This window comes from Nycticebus coucang, chromosome 2, assembly GCF_027406575.1.
Source record: "Nycticebus coucang isolate mNycCou1 chromosome 2, mNycCou1.pri, whole genome shotgun sequence".
Classification (NCBI taxonomy): Eukaryota; Metazoa; Chordata; class Mammalia; order Primates; family Lorisidae; genus Nycticebus; species Nycticebus coucang.
Window position 1 is genome coordinate 171341022 of NC_069781.1, and position 26556 is coordinate 171367577.

Genomic DNA, 26556 nt, shown 5'->3' on the forward strand with positions numbered 1-26556 from the left:
GGATATGTTGGGGAAAGTCATTGCTTATCTCCTCGTCTGACACAGTCACATAAATTCTAGCTGGATTAAAAATATAAACAATCAAGATAAAATCATGTAGAGGTGGAAGAAAATATATACAACTAGTAGAATAAAGCACAAAGGAGAATAATTTTGGCCAATAATAGACAGAAAATATATATACCAATTACAGAGGGGCTTTTTATTCCCAGAGGAAAATGGTGGGCTACAATCTGAATGTCTTAGCACAACCCCCTTCAAACCATGCGCAGCAGAAAGAGGGCTGATGAAATCACTTCTAGGTCCTTCCTACAGCACAGCTAAGTGACAGAGACCACCCCAAACTTCAGTTTACAAGTAAATAGAAAATCAACATCTGAGGTCAGCAGCATCTGGTGGTCATACCTCAGCAGAGCAGAGGATCCAGGGTGAAATTTCAAATGAAAAAGATAAAAAGAAAAAAGTGTTGACTGGGTACAGTGGCTCATGCCTGTCATCCTAGCACTCTGGGAGGCCAAGACCAGCCTGAGCAAGGGTGAGACCCCTTCTCTACTAAAAACAGAAGAAACTAGCCAGACGTGGTGGCAGGTGCCTATAGTTCCAACTACTTGGGAGGCTGAGGCAAGAGAATCACCTAAACCCAAGAATTTGAGGTTGCTGTGAGCTATGACACCATAACACTTTACTGAAGGTGACAGAATGAGACTCTATCTCAAAAAAAAAAAAAGTGACAGTGTCATTGGAGGTGATTATTACACCCACCTCGTATTCTGAACACTGGCCATGAAAAAGAAAGCATTAGGCATTCTTTAACCTACCATTTCAGGAGGAACTTTGGTTCTTAGCCAGCTGACAAATGAAAGCTTTTCATTCTAGAAGAATAGCAGCTTAAAATTATGGAAGTAGGATTAGAAAATCACTATTTTGTAACCCCCACTTAAACAACTGGTTAAGGATCATCAGTGGATGCAAAAACACACTAGGTGAAAAGTTGTTTCGGAAGAAGCCGCTCACCCCAGCCAGGACACCCTCCCACAGCTGGCGGGTGACCTGTAGGGGAGAGCACTTCACCTTGGGTGGGTCTGGGGCCACCACCCCAGCTGTGAACATGCATTGTCTTTGCCACCATGGGTCAACTTAACATTCTTCATTCCCTGTGGTGATGGAGTATGAATTCCATGGTGTCATCTATGAATCTAACCAAGCTTTTAAGCCCAATTTTTGATTTGCAGGAATTATAGAGAATAACAGAGTAAATTAAATGACCCTGTGGAATGGTCAGAAAAATTCAGACTGTGAGATATTCTGTAGGGACACATATCTGGTCTTTGGAAAAAGTCATCATGATTGGAAAAGGGTAGGAGGGTCTAGATTGAAAGATACTAAAGAAACACAATATAGGAACCTTGACTAGACACTTACCTGGGGAAATGGCTACAAAAGACATGCCTGGGATAAATAGGAAAATTTTAATACAGACTGAGTGCTAGAATGATAATATAGAATTGTCGTTCATTTTCTTAGGTGTGATAGTAGTCTTGTAGGAGTGCAGGAAAATGTTCTTGCTTTGAGGAGATGAAGGTATTTAGCGGCAAAGAGTTGTTGTATCTGCGGCCTACCTATAAGTGGGTCCAAAGAAGGAAGGATGGATGAATATAGCTAAACGGGTACAACTATTAAAACTAGTTATCACTGTGCTGGGCCTTCAACTTTGAAAGTTCTCCAAAATAAAAAGATGGAAGTGGAGGCGGCGCCTGTGGCTCAGTGAGTAGGGCGCCGGCCCCATATGCCGAGGGTGGTGGGTTCAGACCCAGCCCCGGCCAAACTGCAACAAAAAAATAGCCGGGTGCTGTGGCGGGCACCTGTAATCCCAGCTACTCGGGAGGCTGAGGCAAGAGAATCGCTTAAGTCCAGGAGCTGGAGGTTGCTGTGAGCTGTGTGATGCCACGGCACTCTACCAAGGGCCATAAAGTGAGACTCTGTCTCTACAAAAAAAAAAAAGATGGAAGTGGCAAGTAAATTAAAAGGTAGAAAACGATCAGGAAACATGGCAATCACCGAGAAAAATGGGAACTTCGTACTAAACATGCAGCTTAAACACATGTTCATCTCCACTGCTCAAAACAGTGAGTTGTTTTTTTTTGTTTTTGTTTTTTTTATGAATAAATCCTAAGAACAAAGAAAAAGGGAGAGAGATGTTTGGTGCATAGAAAAGCCAACATAATTTTGGAAAGCAGAGAACAAGCACGTGGGGTAACCAGCCTGGAGATGCCAAGAGAGCTAGGGCTGGGAGCCCTGCCAGCTGGCAGCATTCTCTAGGGTTTGGCTCCTTCTCAGGGAATAGATGTCAAGGAAAACGTAGGTCTGTGACTAACACGGGAGGTTGGGCCCTGCTCCGCCCTAGGTTTCTCTGTCTTCTGGTTGTATGTGCATAAGATGACTATTGAAGACCTTCTTTTGATTTTTAATGAAGGCTCAAGAGGAGCAGACCACCTCACTTAAAGGGAGCAGACAGAAAATGAAAGAAAAACCAGAACAAACCCGTGAGACTCAAAAGGACAAACGCCGCTTGACCGGCAACCGGAAGGGCCTTTCTTCAGGGACCACTGGAAACATCGCCCCACTGTCGGACATAGACCAGAACACCTTGGGGGGGCAGCACTCTCAAGAGAAATTCACCAGGTGGGCCTCTGAGCAACCCAGAGGGGGGATCCTGAAGCCCCAGATGGAAGTGTGGCTGTCCCAGCACCAGATGGGAGCAAGGCTGTCCTGCTGTGGGGCCCCCTGGACCCCTGTGCCTAACCCCAACAGGACAAGACTTCCCCAGGCGGCCCTCCTGTCTTCTCTTGGCCAGAAGGGAGCAGCCTCACTTTAAAAGCCTGCTGGTCCTTTGCAGGCTGAGTCACTTCCGCTGGATCGTGCCGGCCAATGGGGAGGTCACACTTCGCGTGCACTTCTCCTCCAATGATCTTGGGAACTTTGACCAAACATTCAGCTTTGAGATCCTTGGAACTCGCCGCCACTACCAGCTTTATTGTCGAGGTGTCTGCACTTACCCATACATTTGCCAAGACCCAAAGTAAGTGTGTTTTGCTTTTAAAGAAAAGGTTGACCAATACATTTTAGTTCTCTCCCAAATACTCCGGTAACGTGGAACTGAGACAACATCCCTGGCACTCTCATATCAGGCTGCAGTGTTTGGGACATTGACTTGGAGCCACAAAGATGACATGATTCCATGAGTCATTCCCAGGCTGAGATGAAGAGAATGATAATAGGTGTAGTAAAAGGGAGGGAAAAGGTCTTCCTGTGGCAAGTCAGTTTGCTTATTTAACTATTAAACACACTGAAATTGCTTACATATTGTACACTATAATATGAATCTCCATGGAAGGCTTTTTTCTGAGCCACTGAACACCACCATGCAGCTTGCACCCTGCACAGAGGCAGCTGGCTGAGCAAGCTAGCAGGGAAGGGGCCCCTGGAGGATGGGGCCTTTTACAGCTTATCCATCAACTGGAGCTTTTTTATAATTCTCACCAGAGGGCCACACTGGACCAAAGAACAAGAATTCAATTAATATCTGCCAGAACTAGTTTTTCTTAGGGAACTCTTTCAAATTTTTCTAGCCAGGCGCATTAGGAACAAAAAATCTGCCCAGCTCTATCACCAGTTCACCAGTCCTTATTAAGGAAGACACCACTAGGTATCTTTTTTCTCAAATTAAAACTGTGCTATCTTTTCTAGGTGCTAGGGGGCAGGGAACTGGGATAAAGTGTCAATGGAGGTCCTCAAATTAAGAATCACTCCATCTCCAGACACCTGGGCCCCTCGCTGAACAGCGATTGTTAGGTTCATGTACACACCATGTGGCAGCATTGAACTTCCATTCAGTCAGCCTCTTCTCACCTCTTCCTCCCCATATTCAGAGTGGTATTCCCTCAGCGGCAGAAGGACATGAAGGCAAATGAGCTCGTCTTTAAGAAGTATGTTATGAGCATGGAGAGGTTTTACTTCGGGCCACTGCTTTGTGGAAAATCGAGAGATAAGTGAGTGTTCCATCATTTGAAAGCAGATTCCATACTTGTGGGTTAAGCTCATGAATAGTACGAGTAGGGTTCCTATGTACATAGAGGTAGCCTCAGTTAGCCCCAAACTACAAATCCAGAGAAAAGGATTCTTGTGTCCCAAGTTTTGCTAAGCACCCAAATGAAGAGGATGCCATTTTTGCAAATGGGAAAGCCTGGGGAGAAGACCAACTTTCAGAAGGGTAGCACCAGGGGTTCACCCTGGGAAATGTTAAGTTTGAGATGTTTAGAAAATATCTCTAAGTAGCCACATAAGGGGAATAGGCTATATGGTTTGGTTTTCAAGGTAGAGGTCTGTCTTCAAAACAACAGAAGCCAGGGGAAGGATGAGATCACCTAAGAATACTGTATGAGTATACAGGGAGGAGAGAAGGACCAAAGATTAAGCCCTGGAGAACTCTACCATGCACAAGAGGAAGAGCCAGCAAAGGAGATGAGAAAGAGGGCCAGGACTATCAGGGGAAACCAGGAAAGGAAAGGTCATGGAGCCATGAGAAGAGGGCATGGTCAGTACATTGAATACTGCAGAGAGGTTAGAAAGATGGGAGCACAGACATCCATAGGCTTCAACAACATGGAGGTTACCAGGGGCCTTAGCAAAAGTCCTGTACCCAGGCAAAGTGAGTTGAGGACTCAGTGGGAGATGAGAGAAAGGAGACAGGGAGTGAAGATAACTCTTTGGAAGAGCTTGGCTGTGAAGAGAGATGGAAGGAGGCATGAAGTCCAGGGAAATCTGTTTTCATACAGTTGATCTTAGGATGTTTGTGTGCCAAGGAAGAGGCTGGAGTTTAAGGAGAAGGTAAGGGGCATCCATGACATAGCTCAGCTGGACATGGGCATGCTGGCCTTTGCCATGAGAAGGGGCCATCACCACATACCAAGGTGGTGGGGGTGAGATGGCTTCAGGAGAAGGTGGGCTTTACAGATTTGGTTGGAATGGTGAGGATATTCCTACCCAATTTGGCTGTTTCCTCCATGACAACTGATGAGTGATCCTCCCCTGAAAGTGAGGGAAGTGGAGCAATTTAAAAGTATTGGAGAAATAGAGAAGGTATGAAAAATAGTTTAGGTGGAGGGTGGGGGGTTAGGAAATGAAGCATGTTAGAGAGACAGATTATCAGGCAGAATTGGGGTCCCAGCTGAGACTAATGGGCATAAATTTTTAATGATACTAGATTTTTCAGTTACACACAAATTTCTTATTGTACAGGCCAGAGAGACCCAAACTGGAACCATAGTCTCCATCATGAGTTCATTCAATCTGATATAGGTAGAGAGAGTTTATTTCTGTGCTGCCTTAGTGCAGCTCATGAGCCATCTCTGTCCTCCATCTCCTTATTACCTCCACTTTACTTCCCGAGATGCTGAACTAGAACGTGAAGGTGATGGTGATGGTGTGGTGATGACAGAGAGTATCTTCAAAGCCCAGTAGAACATCTGGAGAGAAAGAATGGGGATCAGGTTGAGGGACATGATATTCAAAGCAGCCTGGGGCAGGATTCAGGGCAGCAATGGCTACTCAGAGAGGCAAGGGTGTGGGACAGCATTGGAACTAACTGGGACGTGGGGCCAGACAACACTAAGCTAGGATGAAGGCCACTACGGTGATCCAAAACAAGCCCCCGTGCAACTGGGTATTATTCATGTATTCTTTAAACCTTGGTGAGCCTCAATGTCATCATCTTAAAAATGGGAAGATAATGACACCCACCTCGCAGATGTATGAGGACTGAACTGGGGACCGCATATGAGACCATTAGCACAGTGCTGGATGGTAGCCCACCGCCCCGTGCAGTCATGCACACAGGGAGTTCTCTGTCTCTCTGACTCTGGTTTGGTCTGTCTCATTCTCTCTCCTACTGTCTTCCATCCTAGCTTATCCACAAAGATTTTCCGACTGGTTCTTTCCCGACCTGTGCTGTGACCTTCTGTGATGTGCATGTTCATTCTCGTGCCTTCTCCTGTGGTTCCTTGTCTGTTCACTTGCATCTTCCAGTGCCCACAGTGTTCTCTTCTGCAGAACTCTCCCTGAAGTACTAAGAACAGAAACAGCCTTGTAGGGCGGCGCCTGTGGCTCAGTGAGTAGGGCGCCGGCCCCATATGCCGAGGGTGGCGGGTTCAAACCCAGCCCCGGCCAAACTGCAACAAAAAAATAGCCGGGCGTTGTGGCGGGCGCCTGTAGTCCCAGCTGCTCGGGAGGCTGAGGCAAGAGAATCGCGTAAGCCCAAGAGTTAGAGGTTGCTGTGAGCCGTGTGACGCCACGGCACTCTACCCGAGGGCGGTACAGTGAGACTCTGTCTCTACAAAAAAAAAAAAAAAAGAAACAGCCTTGTAACAGTGAAGAAGGGCAATCCAAATAACATCCTCTCTTATGTTTAGATGGATGGAGCTGGAAAATATTCTTCTTAGTAAAGTATCTTAGGAATGGAAAAAAAAAAAAAAAAAGGGCGGCACCTGTGGCTCAAAGGAACAGGGCGCTGGCCCCATATACTGGAGGTGGCGGGTTCAAACCCAGCCCTGGCCAGAAACTGCAAAGGAATGGAAAAAAAATATCCAGTGTACTCAGTTCTACTATAAAACCAATTTATAATCACTCACACTTTCATATGAGAGATGAATCACAACTATAGCCCAGGATGAAGGAGGGAAAAGGAGGGGGATGGGAAGGGAGGGGATGGTTTGATAGAGGGAGGGTTAATGGTGGGACCACACCTATGGCGCATATTGCAAGGGTACAAGTCAAATCTATCAAGTATTGGACAGAAATGTCTTAACACTGTGATTAAGTAAATGAGGTGAAAGCTATGTTAATTAGTAGGATGTAAGCACTCCAATTTGTACAAATAATCAACACATTGAATCCCACAAAGGCATCAATGTATTCATGATCTATGTATATATGACTTAATAAAAAAAAAGAAAAATAATAGCATCCTAGGAGGATGTAGAAGAAGGAGAGGGGTGAGGTCATCTCTCAGAAAGATGTGAAATAATCAAATAATAATCTCTCCTGTGGATATAAACACATAGAAGGATAGAGCTGCTTATGTCTCAGAATTCTTGCAATAATAACAACTACCGTTCATTGAGGCAACTGTCCCAAGAGCTTCAGGTGCATAATCTCAATGCTCAAAGACCAAGCCATAGGGGAGTCAAGTCACAGTGTAGCATTTATTCTCAGAGGTGAATCTGCACAACCATATACCTCACGTTCTTAGCTGACATGCCACAACCTCAGTGCAGCCACCCTGTCCCTTTGAATCACACTGCCTGTCACAGCCTCCTTTTCCGCCTGGATTCTCATTCAGTCCTCACAACCACAGCCTCATTCTTGTTTGTCCCCAGATACAAGTCATGCTTGTACCCAGGCAACACGGAGACGCTAACAATCCTAAACAATTCCCCAATGGTGGTCGAGGTGTACTTCTGTTTTCAGAATGATGTCAAAGCCAACACCTACTTCCTGGAGCCCATCAACATGATCCTGAAACCCAATGAGAAGCAGGTACAGTCACATGGAAACAAGTTCCCAGGGAAATGCTTTCTTGGGAAATTTGAAGCCTTGGCATCGTCAGTGTAAAATGTACTTTCTTTTCATTCTTCCATCAGTTCCTAAGCATATGGGCCTACCCTACTGCAGCTGGCATCTTTGAAGACAGCATTGTCTGCTGCATCAAAGAGAACCCAGAGCCAGCTGTCTTCAAATTAAGCTGCCATGGGATCCGCCCAGAACTAGAGCTGGAACCCAGACAACTACATTTTGACCGGCTCTTGCTACACAGGTCAGCATTCTAGATGATGCCAGGACTAGAATGGAACTTAAAGAACATTTAGTTGTGGGGTGACCAAATCATCTTGATTTACTCTAGACTTTCTTGATTTTATTACTCAAAGTCCTGCATCCTGAGAAATTTCTTGGCCCTATGTAAACCAAGATGGTTAGTAATCCTAATTAGTTAATGATTATTAACTTGGGTTTAGTGAATGGACTTTAACAGCGTCAAGGACCCCCTGAGGTCAACTGCCACAGTACATGCATATTTGCATTTTTTCATTTTTTCAGAAGGATTAACTTTCTTCAGCTTCTCAAAGTAGTCCATTACTCTAAAAGGTTGAGTCTTTGTTCTAGAAGTTAGAGTATAAACAGAAAACATTAGACCAAAACTAGAACTTGCATGTTCATTGGAATTGTATTTTTCAAAATAGAGAATGTGTAACTCTGGTACTGCTTGGAGAGGATATTGTTATGATGTATATCCTGCATTCCTTGATCATCACCAATAAGTCCCATTTCCAGATAAATATTGATTAGCAAACTATGTAATAAAGTAACCAGAAGTGATTTTTCTTACCTCCATGAAGAGGTCCATATTAGTGGTAACAATGGCTGTCAAAGAAGTGGTCTGAGTTATCACCCAAGTCTTGCCACCATAATCTGACTTTGGAGTCATTGATTAATCTAAGTTTCAGTGTCTTCTTAAGTCACCTGAGATTAATAATATCAGCTCCATCTACTTCATCTTTAAAAATGTAACACATTCTACCAATGCAACGTATTACTGTCAGGTAATTATAGCTGCTTACCTCAGTTTTTCCATCTTTAAAAGTATGATTACTAGGTCATATTCAGAAACTGAGTGACAGTCTTGGTGATAGTAGTCCTCAGTCAATGGATAATAGTTATCTGCCAGGCAGTTGGCCAGCTTAAAAGTTTACACTTAGCAGGAGTACTTGGCTGCTGGCTGACAGCAAAGTTTTGAGAGAAAGACAAATAGATAGGACAGATGGGCAAGTAAGGACACCTGCTTCAAGATGGGAGTGAAGAAGGACAGGTTGCTTTTCTGCATAAGATGAGGGATACTTGGCTTTGATGCAACTCTATTCTGTGGTTATTTACTGAACACCTGCTGGGTCACACAGTGTTGAAGGGACCATTGCAGGAGTTTGAAATCTGGTGGTGAAAATAAGCAGATAAACGCCTAAAAACAACTAATTACATAATGTAAAACAAACCATCTTAGGCAAAATAATGTTGGGTGATCAAAAGGAACCGACCCCAAGATGGCCAAGATTTGGGGATTAGGAGACACAAGGACATCTTATACATAGGACCAGCTGTAATAAATATGTTTAAGTCTATAATGAAACATATGGTCGAGATAAGGGACTAGAGGAGAATCTTATCAGAGAAATAAAAGCTATTTAAAAGTACTAGGTGATTATTTTAGACTTGAAAAGTATAATATCTGAAATGAAAATTTTATGGAGTGAACTAATCAGCTGATTAGAGGTAGCAGTTAGAAAAGGCCAATGAACTTTAAGTTAGATTTAATATAAATAATTCGATCAAAGAATAGAAATAAAATATTGGTAAAAATGAGCAGGGCTTCAATAAACAATGGGACAACATTAAGCAGTCTAACATATTTGTAATTAGAATCCTAGAAGGAAAAGAGAGAGAGTGGGGCAGAAAAAATATTGGAAAAGTAGATGAAACTCCCAAATTTGGTGAAATGTTTTTTAATATCCACATAAAAAAGAGACCTTGTGATTTTAAATTTGAAACTACAGAATTTGAAAAGAAATTTTAAGTTTTCTTCTGTCTCCACAGAAAGGAAACCAAAGTAGTTTTTCTGCGCAATGTCACGCCCCTGCCTGTGACCTGGCGGATCTCCTCCTTGGAGCACCTGGGCGATGACTTTACCACATCTACAATGCAGGGCACCATCCCCCCCAAGGCCGAGTATGGCCTGCACGTGCACTTCCAGCCCTCCAAACCCGTCAACATCAGGAAGGCCATTCGGCTGGAGGTGAGGCTTCACTCAGCCACAGACTTAGTTACCAAACCATGTGGGTTCTCACACACACACACACACACACACACACACACACACACACACACACACACGCCGTCAGCTCTCCTGGTTACCTGCCCCCCTCTGATCCCCGTTTGATGTCTCCAACCCCTAATATCTTGCTATGCACATGACTGCAAGCTCCGTAAAGGCCATATTGCTTGTGGCTAATTTCCCAGTGCCATGAACAACTGTAGTGGCCATTTCTGTGTCCCAGCCACAAAGTAGAGAGTGGCCTCTTCAAGCCCCACAAGGTGAACTATCGCTTCTCTTCCTCACATTATACGAGGGCTGTCCATTAAGTATCCAGCCATTGTCCATGCTACCTTTTATATTACACAGCTGGATACTTTCTAGGCAGCCCCCGCCTTCCTTCAGCACCCACAGGAAGAAATGCCTTACTCTCTGCTCCCTTTGGGAAACGGCCCAGTGAACTTGCTTAGTTTTATTTGTGTGCCTCTGAAATTGTCCCTCCTATTTTTCTCAATTATAAAATGTAATCTTCCCCTTCCCCCAGTGGGGAAGCAAAGGGAATAGAATGCTCCGGGTACTTGGCATCTACCAGGAAGAAGGTCTGCCTAGATCCACTCAGCCCTTCTTGTCATCTCTGTCAGAGGCTGAGCAGCCAGGTAAAACTCAAGTCTGTCCAGTTTGTCTTTGGAGACATTGTCAAAGTCAGATGAAAGGCAAGATGGAAATTCTGAATTAACGCTTGAGTTTGGTGACAGCCATAGATTTCCTCTTCACACCCAAAGCACAAGTAATGGGGAGTTGGTGACATAGGTTTTCCACTGGGGGCCTCAGCAGACGGGCAAGTAGGCTCCGTGCAGACCCAGGAGAGCTGAGCCCACTGCCCACCAGCTCTTTGTCTTGACAAACAGACCCTCCATCACCTCCCGGTTGGTCCCAAAAGTCAACAGGGTTGGGCAAACAGCTGCACCTGTCCTAGGGGCTTCAGGACAGCAAAGGAAGGGACCACCCATGAGCATGACAACAAAAGGGCTCAGTGAGCAACTTGAGCTGGGGACCTCAGCAGTAACACTTATTGTTCACATACATAAAATATTTGACTTTGCAAACAGTAAACACTTTATATGAAAAATCTAGCACTTTGCCCCAGGTTGAGTCGCAAACAAAAAAAAAAAAAAAACAGAATATTTCAGATTTATAAAATAAGTAGAGTAAGGATGACTTGACTATAAAGCCTTTCCATTTCAAGTGCCAGAATTATACTCTTAGGGTTCTTTTGATTTTTTTTTTTATTAAATCATAGCTGTGTACATTAATGTGATCATGGGGCACCATACACTGGTGGGTTCATTTGGTGGGTTCATTTTGAAAAGTTCAAAAATAAAAAACAGTTTTTTGCAATGTCTACTCATAGCCTGAACCTTGGCAATGTAGCAACAATTGTGCAATTAATTTAAACCCAGTAAAAGGACAAAATGAAAAACACAACCCCTTGCCCCCATTCCTGTGTTGTCTACACCAGCATTCCCCTCAAAGTGTTATGAGAACCACTAATCCTGCCAAATCCATGTCAAAAATAAAAGACCTACAGCTAAATACATTTCAAAAAAAAACCCTATCATGTTCCTTTTATTATCCCACCTGCAGGCTCCACACACTTCATGGATCCTTGCTTTAACTGAAGGATTTCTCTTACCCTGACAGGTGTTAGATGCAGAAAATCTTGTTGGTATTGTTCAGATTGAAAATATCCCGGTCTTTGCAGAGTCCTACGACATTGCCTTGGACATCACCTTCCCCAAAGGTCTGTGCAGCCCTTCGAGGAAAGGGTGTTTAGAGTTGTGACTTTTTATGTAGTGTATTTCTGTGCAGAGAAAAGCTAGTGTGTTGCTAGTTTTGTGGTGGTTGGGAGGCGGAGGGGACAATTCCAGGGCAATAGTTATGTGAGCCCCAGAGTAATATTAGCAACGCCACCACAAACCAAAATGCTTCCAGTGAGAGTCAGCAAGGGGGCAGCCATAAATATAAAATGTGCAGGGAGGTCTTTCCCAAGCAGTTGCTCGATAGTAAAGGCCTCTCTTCCTGTCTGTATGTGTCTCCTATCGCTACCATAACAAACTGCCACACACTTTCTAGCTTAAAACAGCACACATTTATTCTCTCAAGAGTTCTAACATCAGGATGTCAGCAGGGTTGTGTTCCTTTCTGGAAGTTCTGGGGGAGAATCCATTGCCTTCCCCAGCTTCCAGAGGCTGCCCAAGCCTTCCTCGGTCACAATCCCCTTCCTTCACCTTCACAGCCAGCAAGGTCAGGCCAAGTCCTCCTCTGCTGATGTCTCTGGTTCTCCCCCTTCTACCTTCCTCTTCTTCTCTTAAGGACCCTTGTGATTTTATTAGGCCCATGAAGATAATCCAAAGTCAACTCTGTATTTTAAGGTCAGTTGATTAATTCCATCTGCTACTTTAATTCCCCTTTACCATGGGAGGTAGCATATTCACATGTTCTAGGGAATAGGATGGCTGCAGTGGGGGGCACAGGTGTTGTTCTATCTACCACACTTGCCCTAACATCCAAGGAGTTGAAGCTGCCCCTGGCATGCAGCCCCCGTTCCCCTCTCCCCCGTGGATCTCCTCCTCAGCAGGACTCACGAGTTAGCTGAGCTCTTGCTCGTCACATGCTCAAAGATCTCCTAGGGCAACATCAATTATCATAACAGAAAATTGGAAATAACCTAAATGTCTACCAATGATGAAATGATACTACTGTGGGAATAATATTATAAATTATAGACCTTATAATTATATTCCGTATCATGGAATATCATACAGCCACTACCGTCACATTTCTGAGGAGTTTTTAATCATTTGGGGAAATGTTTACAATACACAGGTAGTCCCCAAGTTATAAACATCCGACTTATGTACAACTCGCACTTACCAACAGAGGCTACTACAGGTAATAGGTAAATGTACCTGTTCCAACTTACATACAAAGTCCACTTAAGAACAAACCTATCTTGTTTGTAACCCAGCACTGCCTATAATGCTAAGTAAAGCAATACAAATTTGTGTATAATAGCCCAACTGTGTAAATTATACACTTCATACAGTTGTTTTTAAATACTGGAGGGTGCAGTCAGTGGTAGACACGGCAGGACAAGGCTCCTGTCATGGGGTCCAGAGGAGTGACAAGAGTGACGTCCAGCCATAGTGTTTCCAAAAACCAAATCCCCTGAGCTTGTCACCGTGGGTTTTCCACATGAGTTTTCAGCAGGGACCTCCCTGCTTCTCACTCCCATGCACCCTGCAGGAGCTGAAGGGGGCCTGGACTTTGGGATCGTGAGGGTTATGGAGGAGGTGAAGCAGCCACTGCAACTCAAGAACCGAGGCAAATATGAGATCTTATACAGGTAACCCCCATCCCGCCCACTCGGGCAGAGGTCTGGGAAGTGTCTGGGAAATGCTTTTAAAGAAATCAATCAAGGAAATCATAAGACCCATCTCTGCTTTTGTCCTCCCATGGCTTCAGATAAATGGAATTCCAGGTGCTAAGAGCTTCCAACTCCACAGCTTACCAGGGACCTCTCAGGGCCCTCAGGATGCACCTGGAGCCACAGATGTCAGGGTAGAGGAGGGAGGGAATGGCAGGGGGAGGTGAGATCCAGAGGTGAGAGCAGGCCCGGGCCACGGGAAGAGAGACCAGAGATGGAGGACTTGCCTCCAGCTGTCCCACCAGCTGCCAGCTCTTATCTGCTTTACAAGGTGCCCTTCCACAGAAGATTTCATGTGAAGAAAGGGTTTTCCCTTTTTTTTTTTTATCTTAAGAACCACTCTATTATAGAATCTTAGTAATGGTTTATCAGAATACTGCACATGGCTCTGGCTGGTGCTCGTCTCTTGAGATTAAAAATGAAGCACAAAATCTGGGAGGCCCCTCAGAGGGGAAATGGTAGTGAGCTTCCCTCAGGCAAGGCCATCTGGCCCCCTGCGTTTCTGCCAGCACTCAGACTCCACCAACACTCAGGCCCAGTTGAGCTCTGTGAAAGGTCATCCTTCCCCCAGACGAATTCAAGTTGGCAACAGGACTTCTCCCCTACAGACCTGGAAGAAATTCAATGTTTTCTTGATTCTATGATAATACACACCTGTAATCCCAGCTACTGGAGAGACTGAGGCAGGAGGATACCTTAAGGCCAGGGGTTCAAGTCCAGCCTGACCAACATTGTAAGACCTCATCTCTTTAAAAAAAAGAAAAGAAAAGAAAGCTAAAATTGAAGAGATCCCACCTCAATATTACCATCAATTAGAAACAATGAAACTAAATCAAAATAAATGAATATCAATAAACACCAAGCAAACCCAGAAAAAAGACCACTATCACTTTGGAATAGTGCTAAATGGAATCTTGCCTGTTATGAATATCATTTAAGTTCTGACAGGGACATTAGCTCTGCTCTTTTAACTTACATAGAATTGTGTCCCCCCTTGGGTTAGAACAGGTGATCAGGGGCTCATCAAAAGAATGTTCAGGGACATGAAGAAATATGGGCATGCAAGCAATTGAGCCCCTGGTCACCTGGAGCATGGGGGTGACATTCAGGCCCCCAGAGCAACTTAAGGTGTCTTGCCTCTGCTTACGTTCCTTGCAACTATGCTGGCCCCAGTCTGGTGAGGCAGCTTCTCTCTGTGGTTCTTGCTTCACCCTGACGGGCCATGGACTCCCTTCCCTCACACCTCTGCTGTGTCTCCTGCCCTACATGCCACTTTCTCTCCTGAGATCCCCTGGTTTCTGTGTCACTTTTCCTTCTGTGTACTGTATCCAGTCACAGGCAGAGAGAGACAGAGACAGAGTTTTTAGTTGTTTCTTTTTCAGTATCAGGTGTCCCTGTTGGACATGGATCTTCTTTGAGGGCCCTTCTTGACCATAGGATAGATCAGTATTTTTCAACCTTTTTTATCTCATGGCACACTTGAGCCTATAGTTAAACTTCCATGGTACACTTAAATTATGTTGATCAAAAAAAAAGAGTAAGAAAACGAATATACTTACTGTGCTTTGAACTTTTCAAAAATAATTTAATAAATGATCTTTAAAATTTGTCATGGCACACCAGTTGAAAATCAGTAGGATAGAGGATGGCTTTCTGTGTTTGAATCATCAATCCCTGGCCCAATCACTCCCAGCTAAGAAGAGCAAGTCACAGAGTAAAAAGTACATTGAACACTGCAGGGCATAATGGTTAACCAGGGCAGGAGACATGGCAGGCACTCAACAATCCTCCTCACTAGCATCTTGGGTTGCCTGGATAAAGACTCAAACTGACTTTTTATTGTTATCTTTCAGCTTTTCTGTGGACTCTGTAGGGATTTCAGTAACCAATGTAAATTCCATGATCTCAGTCCAACCCAAAAAGGGTTCACTGACCACAGCAGATAAACCTACAGTTGTCCAAGTATTCTTTCGTGCAAGAAAGGAAATGAAGATCGAGTACCAGCCCATTCTGCGCTGTCAGGTAAGGGAGATCAAAGAGAGAGGCTGACTTGATAGCAGGATCATAAGCCTCCTGATGAAAACAAGGGTTCATGGCCTAACCCATGCTCAGGGCAGGGCACATGGAAGGAGGAGTGACCTGGGTGGCACCAGATAGAATATACCAGGGTTGGGTCCCAACTAGCCAATTAGCAGGCATGGGTAGGTCAGGTGGGAGGTGTGCAGAGTCATCAGAAATAGAGAGAGACAGAGAGAAAATGTGCTCCCAAGTCTTTGGGGAGCATCAGCAAGGAAGCTGAGTTCAGTCATCAGTACAAGAAATGAGTAAGAAACTGAAAACAGGAGGAAAAGTTGATCCATGTTGACCCTTGGCTGGGACACTGTAAGCTCTGTGTTAATGTCTGCTGGTATTATTGTTGATGCAATAATACGAAGACAGTAAAATCAAGAACTTCGCTTCATGTCAATGATGAAAATAGGGAATAAAGTAGTAATCATAGAAATTCTATAGGTATACTGGTGGCTGACATCTTCCTAATTCTTTTTCCCTTTCTAGATTATTGAGCCCAGTATGGTAGAAGGAGGTGAGATCATTGCCAGCATCCCAATTAAGATTTCTGTGAATGCAGTATACTCCAAGTATACCATCAGCCCCTCCTCCATCATCAACTTTGGGGCTTTGATCTGTGGCACTCGTAAAAGCGTCACCTTCACCATAGAAAATCAAGGTGTTACTGACTTCAAGTTTGCCCTTTATAGGATGACAGGGGAGAATGCTATTTATCCAAAGAAAGGGTAAGATGAGTATGCACTTAACTCATTCTCTTCCCTGGTTAATTTGTACTTTATATTTTAAAAAAGAGCTTTCATGTGTTGTCACTTTCTACTTAGGTGCCAAATGTCATTGGGTGCCAAATGTTGGGGTCCTGCCCCAGGGTCAGGGTCCACTAAGACCTGTGGAACTGTTGGCAACCGACTAAAGAAATATAGTTAGAAACGAGGGTAAAGAAAGAGACATGAAACATAGAGTAGAATTAAAAGTGGGAGCTCAGGGGTCCATTGCCCGTTTGTGGGATTCCGGCAGGTTGCACTGAGTGTTTGCTCCACTCTGCTTTTATTGAAGTCTATTTGCCCAGAGGGTAAGATGAGGGAGGAAAAAAAGATGCCAGCCATTTCTCTGATTGAGCATATAAGCTCCTGTTGTTATTATTATTAACCTTAAGGGTAGCCTTGAGAAATCTGAAATCTGAGCCTTGTATTAAGAGAGCCTCCTACTTGAGATCACACACACAGATTTCTAGGGAGGTGTTAAACTCCACTAGTTCCCTGTGAAGTAAAACACCACCAGCATTAATCTCCTGTGAGGGAGGCATTTTCTTCCCATCACCACCACAGAGGATCTTCCTCTGTGATAAGGGATATAAGGTCTTCTGCCCATATCTCAGGGCTCAAGCTACTCCCTGATCTCTGCCCCACGCAAATGTAAGTCTTCACAATGGGAATCTGCTTTGCCTGTTTACTAGGCAGGAAACGACCCAGTTAATGTATCCTTCTAGGTCTTCTCATAGACTCTTCTATGACCATTTTTCCTCAGAGTATTCATAGACCCAGCAGGGGTGTTTGTAAGCTGTATTCCCAACAGGCTAGAATTTCAGAAAAGGCAGGAAGCTTGCTAGCAATGGCTAGCTTAAATGTAAACTAGCTGACTTTTCTTTGTTCCAGCTCACTCAGCTTACTTTTTAATTTTCCTCTTTTTCTGGGGATGCTTTCTTTTGCCAAGAATGGGGCCTTTGGTCCCCATTCTTCCTGCAATGTGTCTTATTTAAATTCACCCAATCTTCTTCTATAGGTGAAGTTGCTAAAATTTAGAAATGACAGTCCATGGTTATGCAGGAAATCACCAGTAGAACTTAATCCTGAACCCACATCTTCTGACTCCAGATTTTGTACATTTTCTGTAAAATGTATGATAAATTTTAGTTGAAAAATGTTAAGTCTTTTGCTTGGGGCTTTGTCTGTTGTCCAAGTGCTTCTGATATGCTGGAAGATTTACAAGGTCATTGGTCCATCTATCATTCTGTAGGATGTCAAGGGACTGTTACAACAGCAAGCTAAATCAAGAGAAATTATAGTTGGGCTTCATGATGGGGGGTGGCAAAGGCTGCTCTGGAAACCTGGAAGAGATAAAGTATAGTGATGCCTCAGTCTACCAGGGCCTGTGACATTGCCTTCTTCCCTTGAAGACACTTTGACAAGAGCTACCTTAATAGTTATTCCAAGAGCAAAACTCTATATTCATCAAAATGTGGCTCTCTATCAATTCACCAAAAACAATTTACTTTTTGAGTGCTTTTGGCTCCTACTGGGCTGTCATATTCTTTTTGGGGAAATTAGGAATGGTTTTATCAAACTCCCAGGACACTTCTAACTTGATTTTGACATTCTAATTAATTATTTTAAATCAGACTTACAGCTTTACCTTGTTTGTAGTCATTTTTTTATTTTTATGGCTACCCTTTTTTGTATTGACAAAGTTTAAACCTTTTTTTTTTTTTTTTTTTTGTAGAGACAGAGTCTCACTTTATGGCCCTCAATAGAGTGCCGTGGCCTCACACAGCTCACAGCAACCTCCAGCTCCTGGGCTTAAGCAATTCTCTTGCCTCAGCCTCCCGAGTAGCTGGGACTACAGGCGCCCGCTACAACACCCTGCTATTTTTTTTTTTTTTTGGTTGCAGTTTGGCCGGGGCTGGGTTTGAACCTGCCACCCTCGGTATATGGGGCCAGCGCCCTACGGACTGAGGCACAGGCGCCGCCCAGTTTAAACCTTTTAAGAAGTTTGGAGTTAAATTGTCTAAAGTCTCTTTCTTCCTAATTTAATTTCAACCTGATTTCTTATAATTTATTTTATCATAATTTAATAATGTTTTTAATGCTCGTGACTTAAATTGTGTTTTGCTTTTTTTTTTTTTGAGACAGAGCCTCAAGCTGTCGCCCTGGATAGAGTGTTGTGGCATCACAGCTCACAGCAACCTCCAACTCCTGGGCTTAAGCGATTCTCCTGCCTCTGCCTCCCAAGTAGCTGGGACCTCAGGCGCCCATCACAATGCCCAGCTATTTTTTAGTTTTTAGAAATGACAGGTCCATGGTTATGCAGGAAATCCCTTGATCCTGAACCCACATCTTCTGACTCCAGATTTTGTTGTTTGGTGGGCCTGGGCTGGATTCGAACCTGCCAGCTCAGTTGTATGTGGCTGGCACCTTAGCCACTTGAGCCATAGGTGCCAAGCCATGTTTTGCTTTAAGTTGTTTTAGTTTTAATATATTTTTTTTATTTTAGCATGCACAGATTCATGCAAAAGGGATTTGAACTTCAGGTGTTCTGATCATTAAGCTAGTAAATGCTCAAATATTTAAAAAGCTTAAAGCACACCTCAGGGCAGCACCTGTTGCTCAGTGAGTAGGGCACCGGCCCCATATACTGAGGATGGTGGATTCAAACCCAGCCCCGGCCAAGCTGCAACAAAAAAAAGCCAGGTGTTGTGGTGGGCACCTGTAGTCCCAGCTACACAGGAGGTTGAGGCAAGAGAATCACCTAAGCCCAAGAGCTAGAGGTTTCTGTGAGCTGTGACACCACTGTACTCTACCAAGGGTGAGAAAGTGAGACTCTGTCTCTAAAACACACACACACACACAGACACACGCACACCTCAAATACATTTGAATATTTTGGGTGAACTGATCTCTAAACTAGCTCCAAGAGAAGTGAACAGTTTCCAAAACCCTATACATGTACTTGAACTATTTGCAAAGTCCTAAAAATCATGGCTATAAATATGAAGACAGAAAACAGAGTTTAGTCTATTTTCCATTTCTCTTATTAAAATGGGATTAGGCAAAAGATTCGATGTCCACAAATAATTTTCCATATACTGATTTCCAGTGAACTCAAGTAGGCATTTAAAAATTTCTTGCAGTAATTTTCAGTGTCCTCATAAATAATAGTTAATAAGTATGATTACTGTCTAATTTCTTTTTGTTGTTGTTTATTTGGGGTTTTTTTTTAGAGACAGTGTCTCACTTTGTCGCTCTCAGTAGAGTGCTGTGGTATCACAGCTCACAGCAACCTCCATCTCTTGGGCTTAGGCAATTCTCGTGCCTCAGCCTTCCGAGTAGCTGGGACTACAGGCAACAGCCATGCCTGGCTATTTTTTGTTGCAGTTTGCCCGGGGCCAGGTTCAAACCCACCACCCTCGGTATATGGGGCCGGCACCCTACTCACTGATCCACAGGCGCTGCCCTGATTACTGTCTAATTTCCTTCCAATTGTGACATGAATTTAATCAGTGATTAGCAAGCTAACTGTGCCTCTTGGTCAAAGAAGAGCCCCTCCACCTGATCCTGGAAGGCCCTGTAAGCAGAAAGACAGGTTGTATCTAATGTCACCACCCCAACCTGAGAGTATGTAACTCTTGTTTCTTTAATCAGAGCTGGCCACATCAGACATGCAAGATCCCGGGAAAGTGACTTCTACAAGCCTGGCGCGTCCAAAGCAGCCAAGTTCTCTGACTCGAATCAGAAAGAAGTAAACATCTCAGGCCAGGTGAGTACCCTTTTCTTTGTTCACAGAAACCCCATGAGGCCACCTTTCAACTAGCTCTCACCACCAAATGCCTCCCTAGGATAAAAGGATTTGAATGTACTGCCGCAGGAATATTAAGTAATTATTTTGAAATACCATGTTTAGTGTAAACTAAGATATTATATCTTCAATCTGGATATCCTCTTTTGCTGTAAAACTGTCATTGGCTCCCCATTACCTTAAAATTCTTTCAACTCTTCATCTATGTTTTAATCAAAAACCATTGTTCATAAGAAACAGCCTGTGCAAATAGGCCTAAATAAAACAAGATTTGAAGGCTGGGCACAGTGGGTCACCCCTGTTATCCTAGCACTTTGGGAGGCCAAAGTAGATGAATTGCCTAAGCTCAGCAGTTCGAGACTAGCCTGAGCAAGAACAAGACCCTGTCTCTACTAGAAATTAAAAAAAGCCTGGCATTGTGACTGAGCAAACCCCAAACAGGACAAACCTAAAGAAATTATACCAACAAACATTATAGTTAAAATTTTGAAAATTAAAGACAAAAAATACCTTAAATGCATTGAGAGAGATTTCTTACAAAACTATAGAGACCCAAGAAGTAGTAGCATAGGGTGGTGCCTGTGCCTTAGTGGATAGGGCTCCGACCCCATATACCAAGGGTGGCGGGTTCAAACCCGGCCCCGGCCAAACTGCAACAAAAAAATAGCCGGGCATTCTGGAAGTACCTGTAGTCCAGCTACTTGGGATGCTGAGGCAAGAGAATCACCTAAGCCCAGGAATTGGAGATTGCTGTTAGCTGTGACGTCACAGCACTCTACCAAGGGCAATAAAGTAAGACTCCATCTCTAAAAAAAAAAAAGTAGTAGCATAATATTTGTTCAGGTGTAGAAAACAATAACTGTGAACCCAGAATCTTATTATCCAGCAAAAATATTTCTCTGGAAGAAATGGAAAGTCAACATTCTCAAACATAGGAAAACTAAAAGAATTTGTCACCAGCAGAGTCACTCTGAAAGAATAGCTAAAGGAGGTTCTCTAAGCAGAAAATAAATAATAAAGGAAGGACTCTTGGAACATAAGAACAAAGAAAAACACACAGTAAGCAATAAAATGGGTAAATTCAGTAGAATTTCCTTTTCTTGGGTTTTCTAAATTATGTTTGTATATTGAAGCAAAATGATTATGCTGTCTGATATGGTTATAAATGGAGGTAGAGGAGATTATTTTAGACAATTTTTAGTAAGCAATTGTTAAGCAAGATGGTAAGTACTATAATTGAGGTGTGTATAAAGAGATAGATTCTAGCTACTGTTCCTGGTAGCCACAAAGAGTTCACATTGAAGGCTTCACAGAGTAGCTACAAGTAACAGAAAATCCAGCATTAGTGGCTTAAACAAATAGGATATATTTAAATAAGGTAGCCAGTTGCTGGTGTTGGTTTAATAGTTTATTGATGTTTATAATTCTCTTGGCCTTTCCTTCATGGTTCCAAAATGGCTGCTGCAGCTGCAGCCACCACATCTGCATTGAAGGCAAAAATAAGAGAAGTATGTACCCTGCACTCTATGAACACCACTAATTATTGATTGAATTGAGTCAGGTTTTCTACATGTTGATTTTTAAGTCTTTCGAAGTGGTTTCCTCTTCTCAACAAAAGCCTTCTATCTAATATACATAATGTCTCCCTAACTTTCATCTCTTCTATAAATATTTATGATTTTGTTTGTTTGTTTGTTTTTTATTGAGACAGAGTCTCACTTTGTCGCCCTCAGTAGAGTGCTGTGACGTCACAGCTCACAGCAACCTCCAACTAACTCCTGGGCTTAGGTGATTCTCTTGCCTCAGCCTCCCGAGTAGCTGGGACTACAGACACCCACCACAACACCCGGCTATTTTTTGTTGTTGTTGTTGCAGTTTGACCAGGGCCGGGTTTGAACTGCCACCCTCGGTATATGGGGCTGAGACATGGGCACTGCCCTTTATGATTTTTTTTTACCTTCCTCACCTACTGTATACTCTCAGCCTTCAGTGACATAGCCCTGCTAAACTTTCAGTTCCAGTGACTTTATCCTCTCTTCCACCTTGGCAACTCACTCTGACAGTCACACCCTGGATCACAGGAAACTTGGGTGCTTCTGATCTCTTGATTTCCAGGATCCCTTTCTCTGACCACCCCTTCCCCTTCTCCTAGCTTGCTCGCTGGAGTCCATCCATTTCAGCTATTCTTTGCCCCCCTTGTGACCTTGGTCCTCTGACACAGCACCCTACCATTTCCTTACTACCCACCAACTTTCTCCTTCTCTCTCTCTGGTTTATCTGGGAATCTCTAGAGCCTGGGACAGCGCCTGGCATATAGTAGGTTTTCAGTAAATAGTGGCTGAGTTAGATAAATAGTGGTGTCCACATATGGCTGTGCACGCATACTACACAGCACTAGGGGCTCCAACCACACACAGATGCCCATATGAAGTCTGCCCCTAGACGTGTGCAGGGCACCACCTACCCAGCCACTTGCAGCAGCCGTGGTAAGAACTTAGGGAAGTTCCTAATATCCCAAAGAGTCCAGAGTCTGTGTCCAAGCATTGTCAGAACAAATCACTTCCTAACACGGTATTCGTCTAGAGCACACCTGACGGGATTTGGTGGGGGCAAAGAGGACGGAGCAGTGGGGAGTGTGTGTCTCTGAGGGAAAGAGGAAAAGTCTATCAAGAAAGGGCAGGCACGGTGGCTCACACCTGTAATCCTAGCACTTGGGAGGCCGAGGCAGGTGGATTGCCAGAGCTCACAGGTTCCAGACCAGCCTGAGCCACAACGAGACCCCATCTCTAAAAATAGCCAGGAGTTGTGGCAGGTGCCTATCGTCCCAGCTACTCAGGAGGCTGAGGCAAGAGAATCGCTTGAGCCCAAGAATTTGAGGTTGCCGTGAACTATGACGCCACAGCACCCTATCGAGGGCAACAAAGTGAAACTCTTGTCTCGAAAAAAAAAAAAAGAAAGAAAGTCCATCAAGAACAAAATCCCCAGCCACCACCCCACCATTGTGGTAGGTTTCAGGGATGGTTCCAGGGTTTCTAGATCTAGCAGGAGTCCCAGCTGCCAGAGTACGAGTGCAGCGAGACAAAAGACTCACACACAACAGGTCGTGCAAAGCAAATTCATCACACTGATGGGCAGCAAGAAACAACAGAAGCCTGGGGTTCATGGTGAGCTGGTTCCTGAAGGCTCAGGAAAGCTGCCCAGCGCAGATGGAGTCATTTTGGTATATGCCCCACTTTGCACTGCAGCTGAGGGATCCCAAAAGTATCGCCCTGTGTTTTATACCTATCGAGGGCACCTTGTTCTAGGAGAGATGAGGACGAAGCCGGACTGTTGGGACAGTTTCTCTTTATCTTAGGGTATTGCGTTCCCAGCACATGCTACAGTTGTCCCGAAGACCAAGCACAAGGGAGAAGAGCCAGGCAGCTAAGGACACCAATGTTCCTTTTGTATTTTTTATTTTGAGAGCACTGATCCTTTGCCAGATACTATGCTACATGTTTCACACCTTTTCTTTCATTTAAGCCTCCAGAAATCTCTAGGGTAGGAGCTTCGGCTCCATTTTATAGATAAAAAAACTGAGATTCAGGGAAGTAATTTGTCCAGGATAAACCAGTTAATATAGAGTAGCACTGAGGATGTATCTGACTCAAAGCCCCATAATTGTGTCCCTACTCTGTCCTGCACCCTTCTGCTTGGCGAGTCCTACCTGACAAGTGCTGAGTGTCGTGGAGACTGTTCCCTCAGACCCTCAGGTCAAACCTGGCTGGTCAGAGGGCTGTGGCTGGAAGGAGGCACTCCAGGAGGGGGCAGTGAGGGTCCAGAGAGCATCTATGGAAAGAGGCCCCCTTTTCCTTCTCTACCCCTCTCACAGCCCTGCTGGAAGGTCTCAAGGCTCTGTCACCCACTTTGCCTTTGTCCCACAGGCCCGCTTCTCCCACGGCATGTTCACCGTGTACCCTGGGTTTGGCTCCGTGCCTGCTGGTGGACAGCAGGTCATCACCGTTGACTGTGTGGCTGACCCCGTGGGAAGGTGTGAGGAGTTTATGGCCATCGAGATCACTGATCGGGACCCAAGAGATCAGCCTGGTGGCATTCCTTACACCCTGTTGGCTGAGGCCTGCCTGCCAGGTACTGTCCACTCAGACTGAACAATACCACTTGCCAGACCTTCACTTGTAACTTCCCCTCCCCTTCAGGCAAATCTCTCTAAAGATGTCCACCAGATGTGGCTGGGATGCTTCCTTAGGACCCTAGGACCTCCTCTAGTATCTTCAGCTGTATTTCTCCAAGACACGCCCCCAAGGAGAGGGCATACAACTTCAAGCTCCCTGCCTTCCAGCATCTGGCTTTGGGTCCTCAGATGAATAATGTTATCTGAGAATCACCGTGAGAGAGGGCTATGGCAGGAACACCAAGTCAGGTCCCTCCCCGTGGGCATCACGTACGCAGAGAACCATGTTCAGTAACTGAGCACACTGCACCTTGAACCCAGCAAGAACACGGCAGGAGCACAGAGAGAAACCCTCTTGCTTTGACCACAGACTCCCTGGGGGCTTGAACCCAAGTGGGCCAGATGCTTCCTTCTGTCCAGAACCTACCCCAGACCTCAGATCTTACCATTGGGAGGAAAAGGCAGATTGGAATATGGAACAAAAGAGGAGGACATGCTAGAATCTGTCCCATCACTCTCTCCCTTGTGTGAATTCCCCTGTGACCTCCCCTGTGAGAATCCAAAGCTCCAACTTAGGAATTACAGAGAGGCAGGCGTCTGGCCGCGGGGCAGCATCTCACTGTCTTCCCTTTGACCCCCAGCCTTTGTGACTGACAACTATGCCTCCATATTTGAGGAGCACCAGATATGTACCAGCCCCAACCTGCACCACATCCTGCAGACCGTGGAGAGTGGGGGGCTGTTTGTGGAGGATGAGAATAAGTTCATCTTCTGTAATGTCCTTGTGGGCCATCAGGCCAAGGCTCGGTTCAAGATCAGCAATGTGGGAAAGATCGCCTGTGACGTCAACATCGTAGTGAAGCCTATATCCACTAAGGTAAGATGCTTTGGCTGTCGTAGGCCCAGCATGGCTGACATAAAGCCAGGGAAAGAACTCAGAGAAGATGCGAGGTCACTGGGCAGCTTCCCCTAGGCCAAGGGCCACACACGTGTCCCAGGGGGTGTCTCCACTGGGTGCCCCTATGATGAACTGATCTACACTAATGAGCCCCTCACCCATCTGTTGAACACTCCCTGAGTGCCTACACAGGGGAAGCTGGGGGACAGCCTGAGGTGAGTGTCAGCTTCAGACAGGCTACCTCCAGCAGCACATTCTCCAGCTAAGGGAGGCTTGAGGCATGTCAGCCCACGCGTGTCTCCCCATGGAATGGGGAGAGTTCCTTGAGCCCTCCTGTGTGGCAGGCAGAGTGCTAAGTGGCTGATTTACATTTATCGCCTCACTTCATTTCACTCTCACGACAACTCTTTCAGACTTTGTCTAATTATCCTCATTTTATTTAGGGAAACTGAGGCTCCGATAGGCTAAATTCTTCGCCCAGGTCCCAGAGCCTGGGAGTAAGGGCTGGACTTAAAGCCAGACTTGATCTGCGTACACAGTAAATACTAAGTGCTCATCTCAGGGTCTCCAGGCTCAAAACTGCCTTCTTTTTCTGACTCTGATCATACCAGGACCCTTTTTCCTCACAGTGGAAGAGAAAACTGAGACTATCAAGAAGGGGCTTCATCAATGGATTTCTGTCACCCTTTATTTCCAACCCAGCGTGCAGCACACCACCCAGTCTTATGCTGGCTGCTTCAGTTCTCTGCCCAAAGATGAGATCCAGACCCAGGAAGCCTTTGTGACCCAGAGCTGGTGTTGGTCACAGTGATGGTGGAGGGGAGGTCACCAAGGGGGTTGGTACCAGCTTAGAGCTACACAGAGCGTGCGCATTCCCAGGGGACTATGTGGTCCCTTTTAGGACCCACCTCAGGCCCTGGTGACACCCCGTGATTATTCTCTGACCTTATTTGGAATGGGAAGGAACCGCTTTCTCCCTTTTGTATACTAAAAACACAAACCATGAGCAAGCCTGATTTCTAAAGAGAGACTTTGTACCAGGGGGTTTGCAGACACCGTATGTTCTCCCCCTCCCTAGTTTGCAGATTTGAAGGCTGTCCCTTGGACAGAGCAAAGAAACAGCCTGCCCTCAGTTTAAGAACAAGAGGACATCCCCCTTACTTCCCCCGAGAATGAAAAACTCTTTGAAGGCCTTGCCAGGGATCCCTACAGTTCTAAAATACTATCACAAGATGGGAACAAATAAAACACTAGGGAAGGTTGTTCTACCAAGGCTCTTAGAGTTACAAGGAGCAGAAACCTACTCAGGTTAGCCCGAACAAAGTCAGGGTCACTGCAATAAATCAGAGACCTTAGACGTGGGTTGCAGCACCTCACGTAGCCAGGACTTTGGGGACTGGAACTGTTACCTGAAGCCTGACCTTCAGAAGACCAGCAGGTGCTCT

General features: G+C 44.8%; 1 protein-coding gene across 4 annotated transcripts in view; it reads left to right on the forward strand.

Annotated features, from left to right (window-relative positions):
• Positions 1-26556, forward strand: part of HYDIN (HYDIN axonemal central pair apparatus protein) — a 362157-nt gene that overhangs the window by 288305 nt on the left and 47296 nt on the right. For 3 of the 4 annotated variants that reach the window (XM_053606972.1, XM_053606945.1, XM_053606963.1), the window contains 13 exons: positions 2474-2682; positions 2897-3079; positions 3930-4049; positions 7434-7593; positions 7698-7870; positions 9700-9898; positions 11618-11717; positions 13223-13322; positions 15257-15425; positions 15960-16198; positions 19889-20003; positions 23966-24170; positions 24855-25090. In XM_053606972.1, the coding sequence (XP_053462947.1) occupies positions 2474-2682; positions 2897-3079; positions 3930-4049; positions 7434-7593; positions 7698-7870; positions 9700-9898; positions 11618-11717; positions 13223-13322; positions 15257-15425; positions 15960-16198; positions 19889-20003; positions 23966-24170; positions 24855-25090 (2208 nt within the window). The remainder of the gene's footprint in view (positions 1-2473; positions 2683-2896; positions 3080-3929; positions 4050-7433; positions 7594-7697; positions 7871-9699; positions 9899-11617; positions 11718-13222; positions 13323-15256; positions 15426-15959; positions 16199-19888; positions 20004-23965; positions 24171-24854; positions 25091-26556) is intronic. The other variant, XM_053606955.1, reaches the window with a different exon arrangement.